At 40.3% G+C, this 24,687-nt stretch overlaps 1 protein-coding gene across 31 annotated transcripts in view; it reads right to left on the bottom strand.

Moving 5' to 3' along the window:
• The window catches only part of TSNARE1 (t-SNARE domain containing 1), a 482,568-nt gene that overhangs the window by 166,837 nt on the left and 291,044 nt on the right, over nt 1-24,687 (bottom strand). For 23 of the 31 annotated variants that reach the window (XM_068933469.1, XM_068933456.1, XM_068933470.1 and 20 more), the window contains 2 exons: nt 17,836-17,908; nt 5,025-5,107 (listed from right to left, as the gene is read on the bottom strand). In XM_068933469.1, the coding sequence (XP_068789570.1) occupies nt 5,025-5,107; nt 17,836-17,908 (156 nt within the window). The remainder of the gene's footprint in view (nt 1-5,024; nt 5,108-17,835; nt 17,909-24,687) is intronic. The other 8 variants (XM_068933480.1, XM_068933488.1, XM_068933487.1 and 5 more) reach the window with 1 other exon arrangement.

The raw sequence follows: 24,687 nt of genomic DNA on the forward strand, positions 1-24,687 counted from the left end.
GGAGATTAAGTAGCTGTGCTAGAAAGCTATGTTTGCATTGAGATACTCCAGCTATGTCACTCCAAGGCAGCTTTTCAGGGTCCTAGACTTCTCCTGTTGGAGATGTTAGGGTGCAATCCTATCATCCTGGGGCACTCTTAGTGCTAACTGGCTGCTGCACACCCTAGTTTTGAGCTGATTTAATGACAGTGTAAGTCAGGATCTTAGGGCACATCCATACAGACAAGAAGACACTCTTCATTATCACAGTATTGATAAATGGTAAGTGCTTTAAGAGGCTAGCACACCAGGAAATTTAAATCTCAGAAGGTGATTTTGAAACTCAAATCATACATTTTTTAAAAGTACCAGCTAGTTATTTGTGCCAAAGTTGAAGCTAGCCCTTTACTGGTGGTCTCCAGGCAATAAGATCTTTCAGCAACTGCCACAGATTTATGAGCCTCTTTCCTTAAAGCTTCAGCCTTCAAAGTGCCCCTCTGTGTATCCCTGAAAGCCAGGCCCAGGAATTGTTTCTTTACACGAAAAAACTTCACTGTTCAGTGACCCATCTGTGTAGGTTAACAACTGTTGCTTGTCTTTGTGAGGATACTGCATCCAAATTAGTTTCACTACTGTGGAGGATATCGGGAAGGAAAGCAACTAGCGTTAATCAGAATGACACAAGCAGCTCTTCCAAAATAGATTAGCCTCAACAATCGGCACACAGAGTCCTTCAGTCAGTGTGTCTGAGCTGAACTTAGGCCAAACTTCACCTCAAAAGAGTAACTGGTTTAATATGCATCTGTGGAGTTTGTCTTTGTTTCCTTCTCTTCCTCTCAATTTGTCTGCAGCAAGCTATGAACAAACTGAAGAAAGCAAAACTGCACAATCTCACCATGGCCGGCCCCTCTAGGTGACGTTCATCACACCTAACCTAATCTCAAGGGCAGGTGCTGAGACTGCTGAATGTCAAGATCCCCCATTTCTCACATGGAGGGGTAGGTGCTATGCATGAAATTAATTTTCTCTAGCAGCTATGTTTGCAATGTAATTGTTATCATCTGGACCTCACAGACAAAGGAGAGAAGAGGCATCTCCGGAAAGACACCTGACCTGTGTTACATGTCTCCTGCAAGACGAGACAAGCCATGAATTAGAAGCAATTCTTCCTCACTGTTGATGTAAGGGAGACCAGATAGCTAACTCAATCTTATATGCCTCCCCTAAAGACATCTGTGTTTGGTTCAACAAATCCCTACCTTCCCAGTAGGGATTCAACGCACCCTAAGACTGGTGCCTCAGATAGGTGGGACGAATCATCCTCTTTAGGTGCATGACAAGTGACATTTCATGGGACAGATCTAGGCCATTGGTATTAAGTGGTAAGGGTTCTCATGTCTGCTTTAGGTCCCAGAGGTATGAGACACTCACAGAAGGGAAAGGCACAGCAAAGCAAGTCTAGCGCAGAAGAGTACTTCTGGCTTCTAGCTGCCAGATTCTCCTGTTTCTGAGGGGGTTTGGTTGTCTTTTTTTTTTTTTTTTTTTTCTTTAAAACTTCACTTTTCTAGTGAAAACTAGGACAACAAAGTAAAATAGTCAAGTTCCTGTGACCAAGACCGGATTACATATGAAAATAGGCCTCTACACAATCCTGGTATCAATACCTAACATTTATGTCTTCATATGCATTTTGACTTTATATTTTTCTGAAGATAATGATGGAATGCAGGGGCCCAGCTTAACTGTTATCTCCAATAAAAATAAGTTTAAGGCAAAAAATTATTCTATAATGACAATTATAATTTAAAACAAAATTAAGAATTAAAAAAAAAAGTATTTCTTCCACTGAAAGTTGCCATAGAACATTTATGCCTTTGGGATGTAATACCCTTTTTGTTCACAATTTCTTATAAGTTTACCTGTCACATCCTCTATTGCAGCACAGATACAGCAAGCACATATAAATACAAAATTATAAATAAAGCATTACTGAAATGAGAGTATATACAGTGATTTACAATGACAGGGAAATATGGAAATAAAGCAAATATGACATGAGATACATCTTTCCTACATCATGGATAGGCAAAAGCATTATGGGTATTGCTATTTTTCTATGGGGTCCACAGAGTCTCTATAATATCAGAACATCACTGAGTTGTTATTGAATATACTTGGTGAAGAAGGGAAGCGTTGTTGCCTCTGGTTTACAGAGGGTGAAGTCTACAGATGAGACAAGAGATTACAGGCAATAACGTGGTTAGCAATTACGGTATCCAGCATGGACACGGGGTCTCCCCATGGCACCTACCACATGACCCACCTTTCATGTACACGTCCATTGGGAAAGGGGGAAGAAGTGCAGGTCTGTGGGGTAGGAGCAAAGGGGTGACACAGCCACTACCTGTTCCCTTCCCGGGTTTGAGAGCAGGAGGCGGATGCGGGCTGCACTGAGCTCTCTGGCAGCCTTGTCCAGTCTACAAGGTGGCCACCACCACCTTACATACCATTTACTTCCCTCGTGTATTTTTTATTGTGGTTTTAGGGGTGCTTTTTTTTTTTTTTGTTTTGCTTTGACTGTGGGAAGGGTTTAGATGGAGCATGTGAAATCTCATATCAAGTAGTAAAACGCTATTGCTAGACCAACGTCACGAGGTAAAGGAGCCCCTTTCAAAATTTAAGATGTAAGGAAAGGCGATCACCGTGAGGCTATTTATATTTGTTTAACTCTTTCTGTCATTGCATGAAACCTAAATGCTTTATTTGTACAAGTTAAAAAAAATGTTTTTACTGATACTTTGTTAATATACAGGCTGGGACTGGTGCTCCAAGTTGTATTGTTGAAGTGACTGCGCTGCGTTACATGCAAACATTATGCTAAATAACCTATTACTTAATCTTTACTCCTGACAGAAATCCCTTCATTAAAGCATACGGTAGGTCTTAAGCTTGAAGATCTCAGCAGTGTGGATATTTTTGATTTCTCAATTTATGTACTTATTTGTCAACACACTTGTAAAAATGCTACACGTGTGCATACATACATAGTTATACATACAAACACATATACACATACACACACACATATATTTATATTCATATATATATTTATACAAAAAGAGATAAGTAACAAATATGTAAGCTAGTCTGCATTTACAGGATGGTCACATTGTGCCAGAGGTTCTAGGTAACAGCAGACTACATTAGTGAACTGATAGTTTAATAAAAATAAAAAAAATAATAAAAAAAAGAAAACTACTCAGTAAGATTTAAAAAAAAAAAATCTATGCTTTTGCTCTCTGAGCAGCATAGAACAGTGCAAAGAGTGCTGAAAAGATTTAAAGGTTGTAAAATGGTGACAGCTCCTTTGAGAGTAGGTCATCTACAAAGCCACCCAGCTGATCATTCACCCAAATCCACCCCAGGTGCTTCCAAAGCAGCAAATACCACACACACACAACCTGAAATGACAACTCAAATTTGCATTGCAGTATCTATATATACGACAGTGACATCAACATGGCTTCCTACAAAGGTTCTTGAGGACTATATGACCAGGACCCTTCTTGTCACATTATGGGGACACCATCCTTTTCCATGCAAGACAAGCAGATATCATGGCACAGGACAGAGGAGCTGTCACATGCCATTGCACAAAACCCAGGCAGCAGGGCAGCAAATGAAGTCACACCTCCTTCACCCCATTTTCTGTCCATATCTCAGGCAGAGAGTGAGCTGGGGTTGTAGGCACGAGTGATCCTCACTCAGCAGCGTTCAGGACCTCCTAACTAGCCAGGCTATTTCAGCAACTCCTACTGGCTACAGAAAGCAGATCCACTACACTATGCTACACTCATTTTCTGCCTGACTATTCTTTAACCTTCTTAGCTGAAATTATCATTAATTCATTTACAGCTTTGAAATCTGCTCTACTGCCAAGTACTGAGTTTATTCTTGTCTCATTTCAGACTTCCTGCTGTAACAACACAACAGGCTATTTTCAAGGCAAATGCAGGATGACACACACTATCTTGAAAATGTACGCCTTGAAAACCAAAATGTATCTGAAGGCCATACCTTGTCTCTGTAATATCAATGTCCTATGAAAGTTACTCTTATTGGCTACAATGCCCAAAGTACATTTTGCCAGAAAAGGAGCTGTAAATAATTTTAGAAAGCACATGACTCCACTTCCAGTGGAGTAAAATACGTGTGGCTCTTACTCCTCCAGCTTCAGAATTCACCGTGTCCAAAGACCAAAGAGGAGCCACTAGGTACTCACATGGACTTCAGCTGCAGTTTGCCATAACAAGACACCAGATAGAGGAAACTCACCTTGAGCTTCAACAAAGAGATTTATGATGGAGGGGGGGAAAAAAACGTAGCACCTTTTGTTCTGTCCATCTATTGAAAGCAATAACACTTTTTTTCTTCTTTCCTTCATCCCTAGAAAGTACTAACTATAACCATCAAACACTTCAGTCAAGCTATTTTCAAACAAGATTAATGTTTTGCATGTGTGTATTTTACTCTTGCTCCAAAGAAGGAAAAAAAAAAAAAAAACAGATTGCCTTTAAGAAGTGCTGAACACCATTCTCATAGCCATTATTCACCAGCCACATCATGTCTTTTGGCAACTCTCTTGTTTTTGAAAAGCACTGTTGCCTGACTATAGAGAAACACTCCAATAAGAAGAACACATACACTTACAGGATGCGCTTTTTATGACATCTTTCCAAGAAGAACAGTAACTAATTGTTGAGTTTCCTACTGGGAAATGTCTTTTTAATGCGTAGATCTCTTAATGACTACTCTAATGCAAATTGCCAATGTTATAGTAAATTAATCATACACACACACATATATATATATATGTATATATATAGAAAAGAGTTTAGCTCTTACTTAGGATATGCTTCATCATCTTTCTAGGTAACACAAATCCAGTGCAGCCCATGTGCCATGTGGTTCACAGCTGCCAAGTGTTCTTTTTATTTTATATACTATTACTGAATGTATCCGTAGGGTTTTTTAGGCCCACTTACTTGGTGCTGACTGGCTTTTGCCAACTGCTCATTGGCTGATTCTACATTAGAAGATGCAGTCTCAATGTTGGCTTCAATACTGTCTGCAAATTAAGATAATAGAAGATAATTACAGGGTACAAACCTAAAACAAAGACTTCATACCAACAGCAATTCAGCAGTTTGCTCACGGGCACGAAGGGACAGCAGTTTCTTGTTTGCAGGCAGTCACGCTACAGGAAAATAGGAAAGATACCCAAGTTTTGAGGAATAAAGAAGCTTAACCTGTCAGTCAGGGGCAGTATGACCCATAGCTCTTAGTGTGCCACCACAGAGGATGGGAGTTACCATCTCATCCCATTCTCACTGAAATCAATGAAAAGACTGACAGAGAATTCAAGTAAATTAGCTCAAGATGTGGAATTTCACTGGACGAGGGTTAAATTACAAAAGGGACGTTGCAGATTGTATCTGAATTGGTCCGAATAAGAGCTCAGAGATAAGATTCATCTGAATAAGTGTGAGTTGTTGAGTTGCTGACAATCCCCAGGTGTCTCTATCTGAGCTCAGACTCTCCTGCAGTCAAGGGAGAGCAAGTCAGTGGGGTGCGATTCATCTCACTCAATAGTAGCTGCCTGCCACTAATCAAATCAGATGAATCACAGCCTAAACTTTACCCACCACATTTCCAGATTGCAAGGGAGATCTACGCAAATGGCTCAGACCGAGATGCAGTGCCAGTGCTTAAAATTAAGGGAGATAGATCTCATCCTAGATTGCCAGGTTTGGGGATGGGAGAAGCTGCAGGGACCATGCGCAACCAAAACGAGGCTAGATAAGAAAGATTAACAGCAGCTGCAGCCAGCAGTGGGAAAATTCTCCACTTCAATCAAAGATAAGTTTTAACCTGACTCCAGAGCTGTGCTTAGAAAGCTACATATCTATAGTATAAACCTGCAATTAAGAGTTTGTGTTTATAATGGAAATCTTAGAAATCTTGACCCACTTGTCCCCTAAGAGATACACAGCCAATAATATCTGGCCCCTTTTGCAGGATATGTGCACTTGATGTGCTTACATGGATTTTAGAGCAGATATTATTACCACTGAGTATATTAAAATGGTCAGGAGGAATTGAACCACTGGCAGAAATTTGGGAATAAATTTCCAAGGATGTCTCTAACCCTTCATAAGATTAATGGAAATGCTTCACCTGATGGTATTAGGGCTTGCATTAAGATTTGGGCTTGCACAGAAGATTTAAGTCAGATTAAGGGCTTGCACAGAAGATTTAAGTCAATTTTTTGTTTGTTTGCTTCTGAGGGAAAGAATGTAAGACAGACTGGCTGCTTTTGTGAGGTGCAGAGAAATGAAGGTTTGCAGATAAACCGTGCAAGAGTTGTTGTGTTCAATTTTTTGCCTTTCTAAACGGAGTAATGTTGCAAGCCTGTTAATGTGATTAGGCATTTGCGATAATTCAACTTAAACAAAACAAAAGAAAGCAAACAAGCAACGAAAACCTCAAACCAAAAGAACAGTGGAACAAAACCCCAAACCTCAGCTTAACATTTGGAAACTTTTTTGAAGTCTTTCATCACAACTAGGAGAGATGTTTTTCCTTTCCTTTTATGCTATATTATACATGCTGCAGTACACAAGAACAAACTACGTGACCGGCACTTTTATAGGTTGATATACTATATTTTTATTGGCCATATCCAAAGCCTCTCAAACAACTTTTATTAAGAATCTAACACTGTGGATCTTGGTTGACATCACTGAGATCTGTTCAAACGCTTCTTCTGCAATCAGGACTCAGCAGGAAGAGATAAAAAGACGTCTAAGGAAGTCAAGATCTGGCTGTGGAGGAATATAAAATTTGCTTCCACAGAGCCTTAAAACAGCTGCTGTGCTGCTTCTCAGAAACATGCATCCACACACAAGCACACGTCTGTGTTAAAGCCCTGAAGAGTTTATTGCTAGCATTGCATTGATCCTAAGATGTCTCTGGGAAAGTGACAGACGCTTCTCTATTTCCAGTACGAGTGGAAAATAATGGTGCTGAATCACCAAAGATGGTCAAGAGAAACAGGAACGGTGCAACAGCACTGCAGTCAGCAGCATTTTTGCCACGTGAGCAGATCTAGCCAAGGTCACGTGAATCACGTCAGCCTGAGTAACAATGGCAAATGACAGACTTCAACCTGTCACTTGATAATAATCAGATCCTAGGCAAGTTTGCAAGGAAAACCCTGCTGTCACATCTCCACAAGTACTATCCTTGTCCATTGCAATCACACTCCTGGTTAAAAAGAGTATCTGTCCTAAACTCCTGTGCTGGCCCTGATGTTTTTTCAGCCAGGCATTGAGATTGACCCACGAATTCGCAAAGGGTCATGCTACGTACTTTACAAGAGTAGTGGTGGAGGGGCATTTTATGTTTTCTGTGTAGAACTGAAAAACAGGTGTGGGAGAAGCTGAAAAGAGGCAAATCTACAGACTAGATTAGCTCTGTAGGACTGAGGCATGCTTGTTCTCTGTGTTTGTATGTTAGGACAGTGCTGTGTAATTGACAGCTACAATCCTCTCTCCATGTTTGGAGATGGCAGTGCACTAGGCAGAGAATCCAAAATGGTTACTATGTCACTAAGGGTAATTTGACACTTAACACTGACAGGATGCATCAGCTGGAATGACTTTTCACCTACCTATAGGGACAAGTTCCTAGTCCTCTAGTTGGTAAGAAGTGCTGGCCTCTTTGGTTAACCATGATTGCATGATGCAAAGTTAACCAGATTTGCCCGGACACATTACATCTTCCGTGTATGTCCATAGGAACCGTTGGAACAACACCAGTTTGCATCAGTTGAGAATCAGACCCTGCCAGCACCACAGCTCCTCAGATCATAGCTCTAACATGCCGTAGCTTTCTTATAGCCAAGCTGTAACAGTCGGATGTGTTAGGATGGGGGTTGAAGAGGTAGGGAAGAAGACCAGTAAGGAAGACATTGAACAAGAAAGAGGAATAAAACCTGCTGGGACACCTGTTAACTTTAGAAGCACAAAGCCAGACAACGTTCTTGGATCACAAACCATAACTGTACATAGAAAAGTGCTTCTGTGTATTAAACTACTTCATGGTGGGACTGTTGCAAACAAGGCTGGAAGGAGTGGGAGGAGCATGGTGAACACCTTGACAAATATCTACTCAAAGTGACAGAACTTCTTCCTCGCGCATCTGATGTCAACCAGAATCCTAGTACAAACACCCTTTACTTATGAGTGCATCTTAAAGGCTGATTGCCCTCAGCAAATGCATCATTTAGGCAGAGCAGAGCTATAGAGGGGAAATTTATAGAAACCATCCTAGTATAATGAAAGTAATCTCTGTGCTCCTCTTGAAGGGGTGGGAGGGCATTCGCAGCAGGAGCTTAATTTAGCTTCCCTGAACGGCCCTCCAGAGCAACCTACTACTTTCTATTGCCTACAGGGGGGAGCCTAAAGAGATTTCCCTTCGTTAGACAAAATTAAAATCTGTGAATACCCCCTTAGCACTATATGGATTGGACTATTCATATGTTTTGCTTAAGAAAAAAATAGAATTATGTTTTGTATATACCGCCTATGAGTGTTTCACCAAGCCCAAGCTTTTCTGAAGGGAATAGACATTTGCTACATGTCCTATAAGCGTTGATGTGATGTTACAGGAGGAGACTGGACCCTGGTGGCAACGTTTCCACTCACTTGTGCCCCTAATGTGGGAATACCAGCCCTAGAATAAGTCCCATTTAAAATTTTCTAGTCAGTTATAAATCCAAGAAGCACAGGGGAAAAAACAAACAAACAAACAAACAAACAAATTAACAACATAAAAGAGATCCAAAACTATGAAAATGAGACATAAATACCTAATACTATGTAGCTAGAGATTTCTGCTGACTTATCCAGCAAAGCAAGTGAAGGAAAGAGAATTTGGATCGAATCACAAGAGAGTAAGTAGGTCATATCAATAAATCAGTGATGAATATGTCACTCAGCCATTTCAGTGCATCTTGCCTGAATGCCAGTGATTGCTCACGGCTTCACCTTGCTTAATTTCAGGCTCCTCACTGAGATACCTGAGTTAGGGATAGAAAGGCAAGCATTTCCAGAGGTGCTCTAGGACCTTAGACGGACTGAAGAACCTGCTTTTCTCTTTCTCTGTTGGCCCTGGCATGAAGGTATAGTGACCCTGCTCCCAAATAGGTGAGACAATCCAGGCCTGGGTCTGGGATTTTCAGAAGCACCTCAGTATCCCGAATCCCATAAGAAGTCTGTGTCTTCACTCAAAGGTGATGAAATTGTGATTATGGTACGGTTTGGAACCAAACAAAAACCCTACGGCACTACGATCACTGTTTTATTAAACCGAGCAGCATGGCTGCACTAAAGTAACCGGTGGCAAGTAAGTGCAGCCTTGGAATTAGAAAAAAGGTTTCTAATTTTCAGGCTGAAACACATCTTTTCAATAGGAGTAGTGAACGCAGAAGAGCTAACCAGCTTTTAGATGCAATTTAACAAGATTTTATGACACCTTTCTCACACAGAGCTAAAAATCATGATGACCCAGGAGGTCTCTTTCAACCCTATCTATTTACCTGTCTTCTGAGATCAAGGCCTGCTAATGACCAGCAGAAGTCTTCTACACGAAATTACTGGAGTGAAAGTGGCTGAAGTGAGGTTTTTGTCATAATGCATCAAGGAAGCACCTGTATGACCTGTGTCTTTATAGTGGCAACAATGAACTGGCTTCATAAGGCAGTATTTTTAGTAGAGCTGCTTGAAAGACAGAAAAGTGAGCTTGTGAATGAGAACTTTAAAATGCTCTCATTGGCAATAACTGAAATGGGTCCCTTCAGGTTTCACAATATGCATTTATTTTTAGCGCTTTAATAAGCTTAACTGCGTTTCTGACTAAAAATAATCAATGCAATATACTGAGAAGTGCAATAAAAAAGGAATATTTTGGTAGTATCTAAATGCTTCTTTCTTAATTAAAAGTCAAGTTTTGCATGAAATTGCTTTCAGTGTCAAAAAATAAACAAAAAACAAACAAAAAAAACCCCACATCCCAAATCACCAGTTGTAATTTCCATCTACTTGGAGCTATGTGTGTCTGATTCCATGAAGTAAAAATGCCCAGGCTTTCTACAGGCGCAGTGGTGGGTGTTAAAAAAAAGGAAAACTACGGTAGTTCTTCTGGAGTGACGTTTAAAATGACTAGGGTTAGTCAAATGCAAACTTCTGCAAATATGCCAAGTTGTAAATTCAGCACACGAGAGGATTTATGAAATAATCTTTCCCGTTTGCCAAGCTAAGCTAATGGGCCGCGTTGACTTAGACTGGGGCAGTGACATACAATCTGTAGTTCCACGAGTCATCAAAAGCAGAGGTTATTGCTTCCAACCAAAGGCAGGCAGCGCCTACCTTTCTATTCGGCTTTAGCAGAGCTTTAATTCTTCCACATGCGAACATACCATGGCCCTCAGTGGTAGGAACTGAATCACTGAACAACTGCTCACCCTAATTTTCCAAGCAGACCTAGAACGACTATTATAGCTATCTTAAAATATCACAACCAGCTCTTCCTGCTGCTTTTCTTCTGCCAATAGGCCAAAGTCCTGGTATGTATGAATAAAAGTGGCTGCAAGGCAATGGCCAAACCTCAGCATTAATTTACAACACTTTAGCTCCAGAAGTGATTTACAGTGTCCTTGAAATACATCTTGGAAATGTTAAGTATCTGCTACATACGTACACACTGGAAAAACCGTATCAGACTGCCAGAAGTCTGACACGCCTATCGGAAGTTATCCTCTAGGGATTTAAAATTCAAGGATTGTCCTCCTTTTATCTATTGGAAAATGTTACATCCCACCAGAGAACATGGTCCCTCATATCATCTACTCTGAGGTAAATGACAGAGTGTAGAAATATTGACACTTTACTAGATGCAATGCAATTTACTGTTCTTTCTTGCAGAGAAACAAGTTGTCTCAAATTACTGGTATTTACCAAAAAAAAAAAAAAAAAGAAAGGGTCTGCTCATCAACAGTGTCCTAAAGTGGCACGGGACGGCCTGTCTTCTCATTGCCCTTCAGCTACCTGAGGGTATCCGGGCTTCCTATATGATGTTCTCATATGGCTTGGGGAATCCAAGGCTTCAATCCCACAGAATTTGCATGTGTGAGGATACTAAATCATAGGAGTAGAATCAACTCACACGTTTTATCATTTTCTGTTGTTTTTGATACAAAAGGGCATTTCAACACACAAGACATTTTTGTGGGGAAATTTGTGGACATGTCAGATTCTACCTTTTCCAAAATACTATCTGAAAGTAATTTAAAGAGCAAAACAGCTCTTAGTCTAGCTGTGATTGGGAAATTCCAGATACTCCTCTGCTTGTACACTCCTCCTTTTTCCTTGTGATGTAACCTCAAAACTTTTTGTTTAACTTAAGACTTCCTTGTTCAAGAGAATATTTTTCCAAATTGCAACAAAAAATCTTTATTTAAACTGACAAAAAAGAGAGGAAAGATCAAACCAATTACTTTTTTTTTCCAACTCCATCTCAAAAATTGATGCCTTTCTCATGCAGTACTTTTCAGAAGTACTGCGGAAGGTTTTTTTTTTTACAATTAACACAATACTCCCCTCCCCTCAGAGAACTGAGTGCATAAACAGGAATAAATGAGGATGATGGGGAGGATTGATTCATAGAAATAAATAAACTTCATTTTTGCAAGCTGTCTTGCAAAGATCACTCAGTTTTACCTACGAAGTACAGTCACTGATATTTGCAACTTGTTTGACCCCTTTTCTTTGCACAGCTTGTTTGATTTACTTAACCTACTCCAGCCATGGCCTCCTAAACACGGTGACAGAGCATAACACCTCCCAGCAGAAATAAACCTAACGCCTCGGCAGCTTTTACTTTTATGACATTTACTGCTCAGTCACAACAACGCTAGAAATTGGGAGCACAGCAGGTCCGACATCCTGATAACTACTTCAGACCAATTGGTGTGAGCAGAATCCTACTGGTGGCAATAAACAGCATAAAAGGAAGAGCCTCGTTCCTTGAACAACATTAGTTGGCTCATTAACTGCAAGTACACTGGCCCAATCACATTATGAAGGTCAAACACAGAGCAGCAGACAAATCTTTAGGCATTAGTAGATTTACAAGTGCACAGTCACCCATTATTCTTTTCCTTACAAACCAGCAAGTGCTGTCTTACCAGCACAGCCAGCATTAAAATCTAAAAATAAAAACCACATGCAACAAGAGAAGAGACAAAAACTCACGCTGACAGAGAGCAGAAACAGGCAAGAAGCATGGAAGCTCATCCATTTCTTGTGCTGCCTATTACCTCTAGTAAAATGAGTTAGATAAGGAAGACCACGCTAGCCCTTACTTAACTCCCAGAGACTAAGTCGTAGCAATGGTCACCAACCTGTGGCTCACCTGAACTGGAGATCCTCACAGTGGTGTCTGAAGACAAGGAAATATGAAAGGTGGTAGTGGAGCCCACTGCTGCCGCACTCCAGATAAACACGGAGAGCAATCTCAGCGCTGCACAAAGCACAGTGCACGGTGACCTTACACTATTGCTGCTCGGAAGGTAATGCGAGGTAGCTATACTGAGCTATTTCAAGAGCTGGGATGGCTTACAGTAAAGCTTCGCTAGACTTTGATAATAAATTGATGACAGGATATATGCCTAGGATGCAGAAAGAAACTGGAGGTTTCTATTACATGTGAAACACACGAACACTGACTCAGAAATACCCCAGCGCAGACTGCCTGCATGGGCTGCTCTTCACACTGACATGCAATTCCACGTCCCAACAAGTGGTTGAAATCAAGAGAGCCAGGAGAAGATTTCTTGTTTCATCAGAAACCACTAAGAACTTTAATGTACCCATTCACATAATAGTCTCCTCTGACATCACTTAGGAAACTTTGTCAAAAGAGAGAGTCTGCAGACCTCTTTCAGCTGAATGTGGATATCAGAGCTGTTGCATTCAGGTATTCAGGGACTATTCTCAAGATGTGTTCATTATTTTCTGCAGATGTCCCAGCTGAGGCACATAACTCAGGAGAGCCTAATAAAAGCTCCAGCTGAATAATTTCCCATCTTGCATTTGTGCATTTGTATTTGTGCAGTTGTGCGTTTTTGACAACGGACTCTTCGCATTGCCATTAGATCACTCAGACTGGAAAAGGACACATGTGGAAGGGTGCCAATGACCTCCCTCTTTCCCCCCCGACTCTTAAGAGAGTCTGTGTGTTAAATCAAACTCCAGGTTAGAAAGATAATAACGATAACGCAGGAGACAATAGTGGCAAAGCAGAGCTGATTTCACTGAAAAGAAGAAAACATCCCAAAGTTTCCAAAATAAGTAACACATTTACATTCATGGAAATATATTTTCCTTTGAAGGAGGCTTAGTATTATGATGATGACGCGATAAATAACAATGTGGTATGTCAGTGAACAACAGCACTGCTTGAGGATGGACTATATTGGCCCTTTCAAGTTCTCTACAGATTGAAGAAAAGGACCAGCTGTATCTTTAGCTTGGGGCAGGTCTGTGCGCTCTAGCCTGACAAGCCCCATGTGCTGAAGTCTATACATTGGAAGATCATACACTTTAGATTATATTATGAAGTTTCTTTGCCGTAAACCTCATAATTTCCAAATTTAAAATGCCCAGACTTCAAGAGTGAAGTGAAAGGTTAGTAGCACCAAGATCTAAGCTTGCTTAAGGAATGGAAGAAAAAGAAAGTACTTTTCTTCATGCAATAGGGTCTTCTTCCAGCCAGTGGGCTCTGCTGTGCAAATACAGATTTGCACACCTTTGGTCTGGACAAAGAGGTAGAGAGCTCAGCAGTTCAGTGATAAAATAGCTCCTGTGTCTCCGGTGCTGTAATCCTAAAGTAAGTGGCAAGTATGTGATCCTGGGAGCTCTTGCTGTTTTAGGGAGGTAGCGAGGTTACAGACGCACTGGCAGCTGGTTACAAAAACGTCCAACAGAGGAAGAAATATGACTTTTTTAATGTGTAAACCTAACTTTTTTTAATGTGTAAAATGCTTTCAGAACCACATGGATTCTTCCTTGTGGCTTTAAGAAATGTGATGAAGCTACAAGCAGTGATATAACCGGTGAAAGATGAATTGGAATAGTTTAAATAAGGGATGTAGATCTTCTATATTATTTTGACACAGCTAATAAGTTAATATACACAGGTAGGAGAGAAAAATAGCTCTTGCAAAGAGGAGGAAAAAACTCCTAGCGTTTTCTTTTGCCATGGGCAAAAATAATGCAACGATTACATTATTCAGGTAATCATTATTCTCTAATACAAGACAAACAAACGCCCACAGACGTGGACAAACATTCACCGGCCTTAACCAGGTACTAATACAAATAATGGCAACGGTGTTGTTGATGCACCCTTCAGAAGAACTGGTGATTTAAGTACTGATTCTCCTCTCCCTAAAACCAATTTTAAAATTGATTTCATGGAATTATGTCTATTTATCCCAGCACGGGCAAGGGCAGAACAGGCCCACACATGTAAAACAACGTCATTCAGTAGCAAACATTGGGAACATTTCAAGCTTCTCAGGCCCATGTGGTTCAGTTGTGTGGGTAACTGTGAGCAGAGAAATGAGGACTGTCGCTTGTAGCAATTACCCCCAAGGTAATTTACTTCTCAAGGTTTCAATTCTTTAATCCTTGACTTGGATGTTTGGCTGAAGAACTCTTCTGCTGCCATTTTCTCCATGGGTGTAAAGTTTATCAGTGGAGATGGCCCAGTTCCAGCCACAGCTTCTTCACGCTCTCCAAGTTCTTTCCTTGCTACCTCGTGGAGATCTTGTCACTTGTGCTTCAGATCCCCTCAGGGGTCCTTGTTAGAGCTCTCAAAAAGTGTGGTAAAGTTTAGTAACCTTTTCCACCAACACTTCAGTCCCGTGTGAATGGGCTCGCTTGTCTTGCTTCAGCCATGCTGCTCTGGAGGCAGAGGTGCATCAAAGGAGGGCATCAATGTAGTGATTTTTCCTTGAGCCTTGAGTAATTGTTCTTCTGTTGGAAGTAGAAGCAATCAGCTGTGCAGCAGATGTGTTCTGGTGTGATACTTCTGTTTCATCGCAGCATGCTGAGGTTGATTTCTAGTAAAGTACCAAAGGGTGGGCATTTATATGCTAATTAATAAGATAATATGTTAATTTTATGGGACGAGTTTGTGCCCATACTTCATATTGCTCGTTTTCTTTATCTGGAATTTATTGGAGAGAATTTGGTCAGTTATGCAGTGGAGAAACTTGACTAAAGGGATCAGGGTCAGAAAGGAACAACACGAATAACACTGGACTGAGACTGGGACAGAAAATGCATGAGATGATAGGATTTGGCAAGGGGAAGAAAACATCCTTCTCCCTGCGTTTGTGCTGAAGCTGCGTAGGGCTGCTTTTGCCAAGGGCTGTTGTAAGACTGTTGAAAAGACTCTTTCTGGGGATTCAGAGGTAACCTAGGCCACTGACTTGTTCTGACTTCAAGGGCTTGGACTCGCTGATACTGTAATCCTTAGTTAAATATTCACATCAGAAAGATGCTATGACTAGGAAACCAGGCATGGCGGTTTATTTGCAGAATATGTAAAATAGCAGAGATGCACTGCCCTGACTCCGCATTTCCCCTCACCCATTCTCTTCCTGCATGGTAGAAATCCATCTCTTCCCTAGGGAGCGTTAAGGATGTATTCATTAAGGAACTGGCCCATGCGGCAGAAAAACTACTTTTAAGAATCTTCAAAAAGTAAGCTTTTCCCATTGATATCCCCCGCGTTCAGGGTGAACAAGAGGGTGGTTTGCTCTATAATCCTGGTTGTCTTCTGCTGAGTGGGGCACTTCACATTCCCCGGATGTGCATTTCCCCTATGTTTTCCAATAACTTGAGCACACACAGAGCTTTCATTTCACACATATAAGAGGAACACATTAAAAAAAAAAAAAACAAAAAAACAAGCGCCACGAGAACTGTCTCTCATCATAATTGCTGCTGAACTTCCACTGTGGATGTTTCGACTTCCTTCACCTCCTGGTTCTTAATCCCTCCTACTTCTGTGTAACATGAATGTCAAAAGATAAACTGTGGGACCTCTCATCAATTGGTTGGGGAAACATCTTTACTGGCTGCTAGGGTGGAAAGCTACTCCTAAAGAAACTGGAAAAATCTGCCACAGTGCAACAGGCAGAAGAAAGAACATCTCAGATATGAAAGCAACTAAAGCATTGGGCTGGCATAAAGACAAAACGTCCAACTCAATATAACTTTTTCTCATAGGTAAGTTAATATTGGGGTCACTTCTACACATGGGTAACATCTAAAAAATAATATAATATATGTTCCTTAATGAAAGGGGTTACAAAGGTCTTGAAGCTAACTGATATGTTGTGACGTCCCTTAAGGCATCAACATTTGATGTGATTTTGGAAGCTGAATCAGACTCCAAAGTTATCCATGTACAAAAATGAGCTGTCTGAGAAGCATAAATCCAAAAAAAAAAAGGGGGAAAAAAAAGAAGAAGAAAATAAAACAAAAAAGAATTGTTTTTACATATTATCTCGCTTTTGTTCTGCGCCTGTGAGCCTGAGTGATGTTTCTCAGTGTGATGTAGCAAGCTCATTTCATTGTGAAGGGAGATGCCTGATGTTACTGCAAACTTGCAAAGGAATGGGCTTGGCAAACAATTTTAGAGTAATTAATGAACAGCAGAGAAGCTTTTCTTCTTTTATGATTTGCATATGCCTATCCGGATACAGCCCCCACAAACTCCAGTGAGAACTCCAAATGAGCACTTTGGGTTAGCAATAGCTCCATAAAACTTGCTTCTCCGGTATTTAGATCCCTCAACATTGCTTTGAGACTGTTAGATCTCAAATTTGGAAGTGGCCAGTTGCCTCTAAAGCACTTCACAGTATCATCATACACACCTGGTAAAATAAAGAGACACAGAAAATTATCTGACTGTTCTTAGCTGCATCAGAAGATAGCAGTGGAAAATATAAAGGTCAGGGGATTTTAAAAGGAGTAGATCTACTGTATTTTATCCCTCTATTCATGAAAAGTGGTGCCTGTCAGAGATGGGCTGCAGATGAAAGATAATAATAGCAATTTCTCTCATCCCGCCTCTTCCCAGGTTTCCTCCACCATGCTCCTAGTCAGTGATAACTGGAGAAAAAGAGGAGATCAACTAATGGGCAGAAATTTCCAACTATGCATGTGAACATATTATGATGTTAGGCTACTGTAAATTTAATCAGACATATGCTGTAATGTGGAAAGGAAATTCCATTTAGGAGAAGCAAACTGCTTAATTTTCTCCACCACCATCAATATCTGCAATGATAACTGCTACTATTATTGGGGTTTTTTTTTGTTTTTTTTTTTTTTGATTACAAATCCACGTAGAAAGGAAGAATTGCTTCGCTAGTTAATGCTATATATTCTCCCAATTCTTTTTCACAGTCAGAAGTGAATGGATTATTCTCACAGCAAAGCCTATTTTATGCTAGGCATATCAGCTAACTATCCCAAACATGAGAACCCTATTACAAAGGGCAGCTTGTCAGATCTGTCAGCGCTGTGTGAACAAAACGCCCGAGACGCAGGAAAAATAAACACAACATCAACCAAGTTTCTCACTAGGCAACATGCAGCGTCAACGTGGAACCGTACAGGATGGTAATAAAGCAGGTATTTTAGCAGTGATACCTACCTATTGTGTCTCCTTGCTCGTGCACCATGGAGGCCAGGTCTTTAATGATCTGGTTCACATCCAGCATGTCGCTCTGAAAAGACAGAAGTTTTAACATTAATGTCGAATGGATAAAGCCAAACAAACCCCCTAGAACCTTGTCCGTGTAGGTTTAAAAGAAAAATTTACAGCGCTTCCATAGTAAATCAGAAATTCCCTTAAACAAAGCCGTGCTTAGCTGGATCGAAGTCCGCTAGTTGACTTGAGCCTTCTGTAAGAAACAAGTAGAATGATTAGACGATACAGTTGCTTCTCAGAATTGTGGATCACTAAGAGAATAAAAAAAGAACATTAAAAACAACAGCAATAAACCATTCGATTTCTAAAAAAAGTGTTTTTGATGCAGATCATTCATCCCAGAGTGCAAATTCTTATTTTAAAAAAAGCAAATGAACAGGTCTTTCAGCATAGTATCCTTCTGATAAACGACTATTTATAAATTGATGGAGAGCTGATAAAAAAAAAACAAAAAACAAAACACCCTGAATTCATATCATTGGGGCAATCAGGACAGCTATTTGAAAAATGCATTCATGAATACCTTTTCAAATGTAAAAAAAAAAAAAAAAAAAAGGAAGAAAGGGAACTAGATGCAGCACAGAAATTTTCTTAGTTAAAACATAGTATATTGCCACTGACTCCCTCATTCCTGAACACCTATGATACGCAAGAGTAAATGTGAGAATATGTTAACTTCATGAATGGCTTTAATGGAAACAATTAATCTAGCAATGAGATAATGCTGAAAGCACCACCAGAAAGGCATTAGTAGAGCGTAAAAAAGATATTCAGGAAGGATGCATTTTGTTCAGCTGTTTAAGTCACAGAATCACAGAATGGATGAGGTTGACAGGACGTATGGAGATGGTCTAGTTCACCTCGCCCTGCTCAGAGTAGGGTCAGCTCAGGCAGGTTGCTGAGAACTGCATCCGATCAGGTTTGTAAATCTGCAAGGGTGGAGACTCCACAAGCTCTCTGGGCAACCTGTTCCAGTGTTTGACCACTCTCAGAGTAAAAAAGTTTTTCTTATGTTTAAATGGCATTTCCTGTAACTCAGTTTGTGCCTGCTGCCTTTGGTTCTGTCACTGGATATCAGCGAGAAGAGTTTGTCTTTGTCTTCTTTACTCCTTCCCATCAGGCATTTATAAACACCGATAAGAGCTCCCTGGAGCCTTTTCTTCTCCAGGCTAAACAGTCCCAGCTCTTTCAGACTCTCCTCAGATGAGAGATGCTCCAGTCCCTTAATCATCTTTGTGGTCCTTCGCTGGACTCGTTCCAGCAGCTGCACGTCTTCTTTATACAGGACTGACATTTTCTTTCTCTCAGGGACCTCTCCCAGTCACCATGACCTTTCAAAGATAATCCAGAGTGGCCTTACAATGACATTGGCCATGCTCCCTCAGCAGTCATTGGTGCGCCCCTCATCACATCTCATGGCCTTGTATATGCCCAATTTGTTTAAATATTCCCTGACCTGATCCTCCTCCACCAAAGACCGTCTGATCTCTAGACTTTCCCACAGGTCTCAGGGACCTGGGATTCCTGAAGTTCAGTCTTATCAGTAAAGACTGAGAAAAAGAAAACACTGATTACCTCAGCCTTTTCCATGTCATCAGTGTGCCTGCCCCATTCAGCAGCAGGCCAACACTTCCCCTAGTCTGCCTTTCACTGCTGATATATCTGTAGAAACCTTTCTTGCCCTTCACAACCCTTGTCAGAATGAACTGCAGGTGAGCTTTGGCTTTCCTAATCCCACCCCTGCATGTTCCGACAGGGTCTCTATGCTTCTTGGGGGTAACCTGTCCCTTCTGACACTTTTTTTGACTGAGCTTTGTCGGGAGCAACTTGTTCATCCACGCAGGCATCATGACACCTTTGCTTGATTTTCTGCACATTCGGATAGACATACAGTGGCTTCCTGAGCCAAGAAAAACTGAGTCATAAATGGCACTATGCAAAACTGGATAGGTCCTCTCTTCTAAGAGGGACAAGTACTAATGACTTAATCCTGTAAACTTTTCTTTTGGCTTTTTAGCAAAAGAACAAGGGAAACTCATTCACTCCCCCGCTTCAATGTATGCAAGTTCTCTACAGTTCAAAGTTCTTCAGGTAAGAAGTCCTTGAAAAGGAAGTGGCTTTTCTGGGGAAGAAGGCAAGGAAGGGAGCTAGAACTTTAAAGGTAATTATACATAAGCCAGAAAATATCAAATTACTTTAAATTCTTAAGAAAATACAAATTTCACTCAAATATTACATGCTTTTTGGAGACCATATACTAAGTTCAGAGAAACTGCATTTATACAAACACAGTATCTGTGTGTTGTCCTGTGTTTCCTCCTTTCTCCTCCACCCCTACCCTTCATAACCCTTTAACCATCTACCATTCAATCAAAACTGGCAGAGTGCAGTTGGCACAAAAGTATTAAGTTTCTAGGAATTTAATTGAAAGAGGAGAGAAGTTGCATTTGGTCTGAAAAAAAAATTGTCTATTGGACACCAGAGGATCCAAACTGCAGAGAGCTATGGAGTGTGCTAATCATAGAAATATTTCATAACTTACTGGATAGCAACAAAAAATCAAAATAAGATACAATGCAGACAAAACTAGACTTCATTTTTTCTACTCTTCATAGGATCAACTTTTCAGATAAAACAAAGGCTATGAAATCAAAATCAAACCCAAGCTCAGCCAAGACAGAAGCATTATGAGTCCATGACATAGAGCAGCAAAGCTACTTAAAGCAATATCTGACACTGGATATGGGCAAACTTTTGTTCTAAACAGAGACGACAAAACCAATCTAGCTTGGGGACAGACTTTGGGTTAAATTAATTTTCCTATGGTACTGACTTTTCTCAGCTCATACTCTCAAAACATAACAACCCAGGATGCTTGGAAGTCTTAGGGTATGTGTGTATTTTGGAGCAATCTTGCTTTTTCATGCTTTGAACCATAGAGGAGAGACGCACAGATATCCTGCAGTACATATGGGAATCCGCCACAGGGTGATGTGCAATATTTTTTTTCTCTCCTAATCACCCCAGAGTGAAGCAAAGAAAACATTTCCTAAGAAACTACCTCTCACAAGGCTAACTGCATGGTAATCCATTTTTCTGCTCAGGTCCTGTTGCAACTTCAGTCCGTCATGCCAAGAAGTCCAATTGCTTCCACCTTAGTTTTAAAGAATTCAGCTTCCCTCCTAGCAAATTTAGAAATTGTGCAAAACGAATCCAGGCCCGTCTTCTGAAGTTTGTTCTGAGAATGTAAGTGGCATAGCATTCAATCATATAACGCTATTGAATCAGATTCATTGGTAATAAAACCTGGGAGACACATTGTGAATTCCTGAATACACCAAATTGTTGAAAAATTGAAGAAGTAGGAGAAACAAAAAGTTTTAATAAAAAGTGAGAGATCACAATAAAACAAAAGCCAACCCCCCCAAGCAAAGACTGGCGTAACGCATTAGAAAATGCATGTCATTCATTCACTTGTCAAGCACAGTCGAGCCTTAATTATGTATGGCATTATTCATAACTTACAAATTCTGCAGAATATTTTGTAAAAACAATGAAGTTTAAGTAATTTGAGATTGCACTTGAGCATGGTGGTAGTAAATCATTGCCAGGAAATGAGGAGAAATTAGTTGTGATTTTTTGGGGTGGGGGAATTGTTTGTTTTTTGTAAAAATCTTTGAGAGAAGAAGGCTAAAGTTTAGCAGAATGTGAAGAACTGAGAATTAAGTGTAATGTGTTGGGCTGCTCTCATTTAACTGCTTTGTAAAAGACGATTAAGGAAAAATTAAACAAACCAGTAATAATACTAAAATCCCCAAATACTCATTCGTCTCTCTTGGTTAAGTTCCCACTGACATCAGTCACTGATCTCTGTTGTTTGTGACATAAACCAGGTTCTTTCTACTCTTCAGTCAATCATCTACTTTGTTTTGTGCTCTTTCTTTTATAGCACTCTAAGTGAACACAACCTAAAATCCATGAATTTATATTTGCACATACATTTGATTAGATAGAGGTTATAACAAATTATGGCATTATACATCCCTCCGGTATTTCCACTGGAATAAAACAAGTGGAGGACCTGGTCTAAGAAAGATCAGATGGTATACTGATGCCTCATATGGTCCTTCTCAGCTAATTTCAATGCAGGCAGTTGAACTGTCTGTCTACTTATCCCAAGATATCATGACACAAACAGAAAGGAAGAATGAGAAAGGAAATTCAGTACTATATATGAACTACAGTGCTTCAGATTTGCCATTCATATTCAGGCACTTGGGACAAACTACCCATCTGCTGCTGCAGAGTATAGAGCCCATTCAAAACATTGTAACCACGCTTAAAATTATTGTTCAACAAACATGCATTGCTTTAAGCCAGCCGCTCAGCTTTTAGAGGAAGAAAAAAAGAGAGTACTGTATTTAATCAAAAAAAAAAAAAAAAAAAAGGAACAGGAGTGAGTTTTAAAGCACAGAGCATAACCAATGTCACCTGAAGCATGGAACTGGTTGTATAACTTAACCTGGTAATATGAGGTTTCCAAGCATCCGAAATATGTAAGCAAAACACAAGAAAAAAAAGAATAGAAGAAATAAAAACCGCTAGAAATAAAGAGCTTTCATAATAGGGTATATCTAGGAGTTATGTTCCTACTTCTTTTTTCCAGTTTAGCTCTATCGTATGAAATACCCCTGAACTTGCCAGTCATTGGAGCTTGCTAACAAAATCAGACTGCTTGGGTTTCCTGTGTTTCTGTATACCATGCAGAATTCAGAGTGAAATACAGCTCCTCATAAATCCTTTTGACTCCACAGAAACTGGAAGTACAACAGCCAGCTGTCTTTCCAAAACTGTTGTCTCCCTGCCAGGCCGGTGTGAATTTCCTGGTTTTTAGTAAATACCAGCCTCTCCTGTCTGGCAATAATTCACACCCTACACTAGGTAGCAAGAGGGAGACTGATTTTAATTGCTTCCTCTTAATCCTCTTTTCCCAAAGGAGAGATTCAACGTACAGATGAGTATGCTAGGTTTAAGGTAGTCCATCCTAGAAGAAAAAGGCATGAGACCTTGTCCTCTGTAAAATCAGCGGTGATAATTCTATATGCGTAGATACTTTTCTTTCTTTTTCTAGATACCCACTTACGAAATTATAGATTCTCTGCCTGCATACACACACCTCTATAACTGTGAAAGCATACATCATTCGAAGGAGAGGTACTTCTGAAAGAGTCAGCAGAAGCCGCCTGGTTTTAAGAAAAGAGCTCAAAGAAGAGTAGTTGGCCAGCTGATGGTTGAAGGAAATTGAACTGAATTAGCCAAAGTCTGTCCCTGCCCTCAGGTAGCCACATGCAGAAGGACATAGGGGAACTTCCAAACGACAAAAGAAATGGCAGCAGGTGAAGATGACCAAAAAAGAAGAGAAGAGGAGCCAATGAACAAGTCATGCAGATGGGAAAACCAGAGAAATGAAAGAATTTGGGACTCTGAAGATCTGAAGAATAAATTCTTGCAAGAGAGAATTAGTTTGAAAACTTCATAACAGAAATTACTAGGTTAAAAGAGGAGGAGTATTTGAGTAATTTAACCTGAGACTGTAAGTGAGCAGTGTCATTGCAAAGTAGTGAGTGTTTGTAGGATGTGGCACTCGCCCATCTCCATCTGAACAAATTCATGAAGGTGGGAACCGAGAGGGAGCAGGTGTGGCAAGGAGCAGCAAGAAAAGAAATGATAGATAACCAACGAAAGCATGCACAAGGATCTGCAAAATCACATAACCTCTGTATAAAAGTAAGCTCTTTCAGTCTCGGGGGTAATAAACAAAGAGAAAAAAATATCTCAAAATTCCTGAAATTCTAGTTCTTCCACAGAAACTTTTGGAAATATTTAGAAGCATGAGTTCACAGTTAAACTAGAAATTTACATTTCCCATTTTTTACTTTCACACGACCTCAATTTCAGCATTTTTAAATTGAACAAGTTGGGAACGCCTTGAGTCATAAAACCCGGACATTGTTCCCAAGATGGGAACAATCTAATCATAAATCCCAGCAGCCCATTTCCCCATAGAAAGAACATTATTGAGGTGTTCACCCAGAGAGCAAACAAGTAAACCTGCCCTTGCTTCCACTCGCATGACTAGTAGGGTGAAGATTTATCCACACTGAAAACTTTCAGCGTAGTCCTGACTTTAATTATATTCTAAGGACGCTTCTGTATTCCAGCCATGAGAACAACATTAAATAAACCAGAGAGGGGGGAAACAGGCTCTCTACAAAAGAGTGAGAAACAAGCATATGCTGTCGATAATTTCTCTCTCACATTTAGCCAAATCCCAGCATCCTTTATCAATGTCAGCTGAAGTCCTCAAGGCAAGAGTCGCAATTTCTAAGGATGCTTGCCTTAGGCTGGTGTAAAAAAGGGGAGCAGAAATATCGGCATTGCTCCCATTTAGCACGTGTGTATGTGTGTACTTGCAAACCACCCACCCACTTCTTAAAGGACTCCAAATTAACATCTTCATTAATTGCTGACTCAATGTTCAGGTGATGCTGAATTTTACAAGTGAGCTCCCATTCTGCTCCACCATCCATTCTGCAAACGAATAACCAGGAGAGTTATAAAATAAACCTGAATACTTGCGCATAGATTCTGAAATATGTAATATAATGTCTGTGTGTGCATTGCTGTATGTGAAACTCTGAAAAAAACCCTTGATGTCCTTGCTTGATATCCTTGGAAAAACAAAACAATAAAGAAAAAGCTCTTTGCAGTTTCTGGTATGTTTTACCAAAGAAG

The sequence above is a fragment of the Struthio camelus genome, chromosome 2, assembly GCF_040807025.1.
Source record: "Struthio camelus isolate bStrCam1 chromosome 2, bStrCam1.hap1, whole genome shotgun sequence".
Lineage (NCBI taxonomy): Eukaryota > Metazoa > Chordata > Aves > Struthioniformes > Struthionidae > Struthio > Struthio camelus.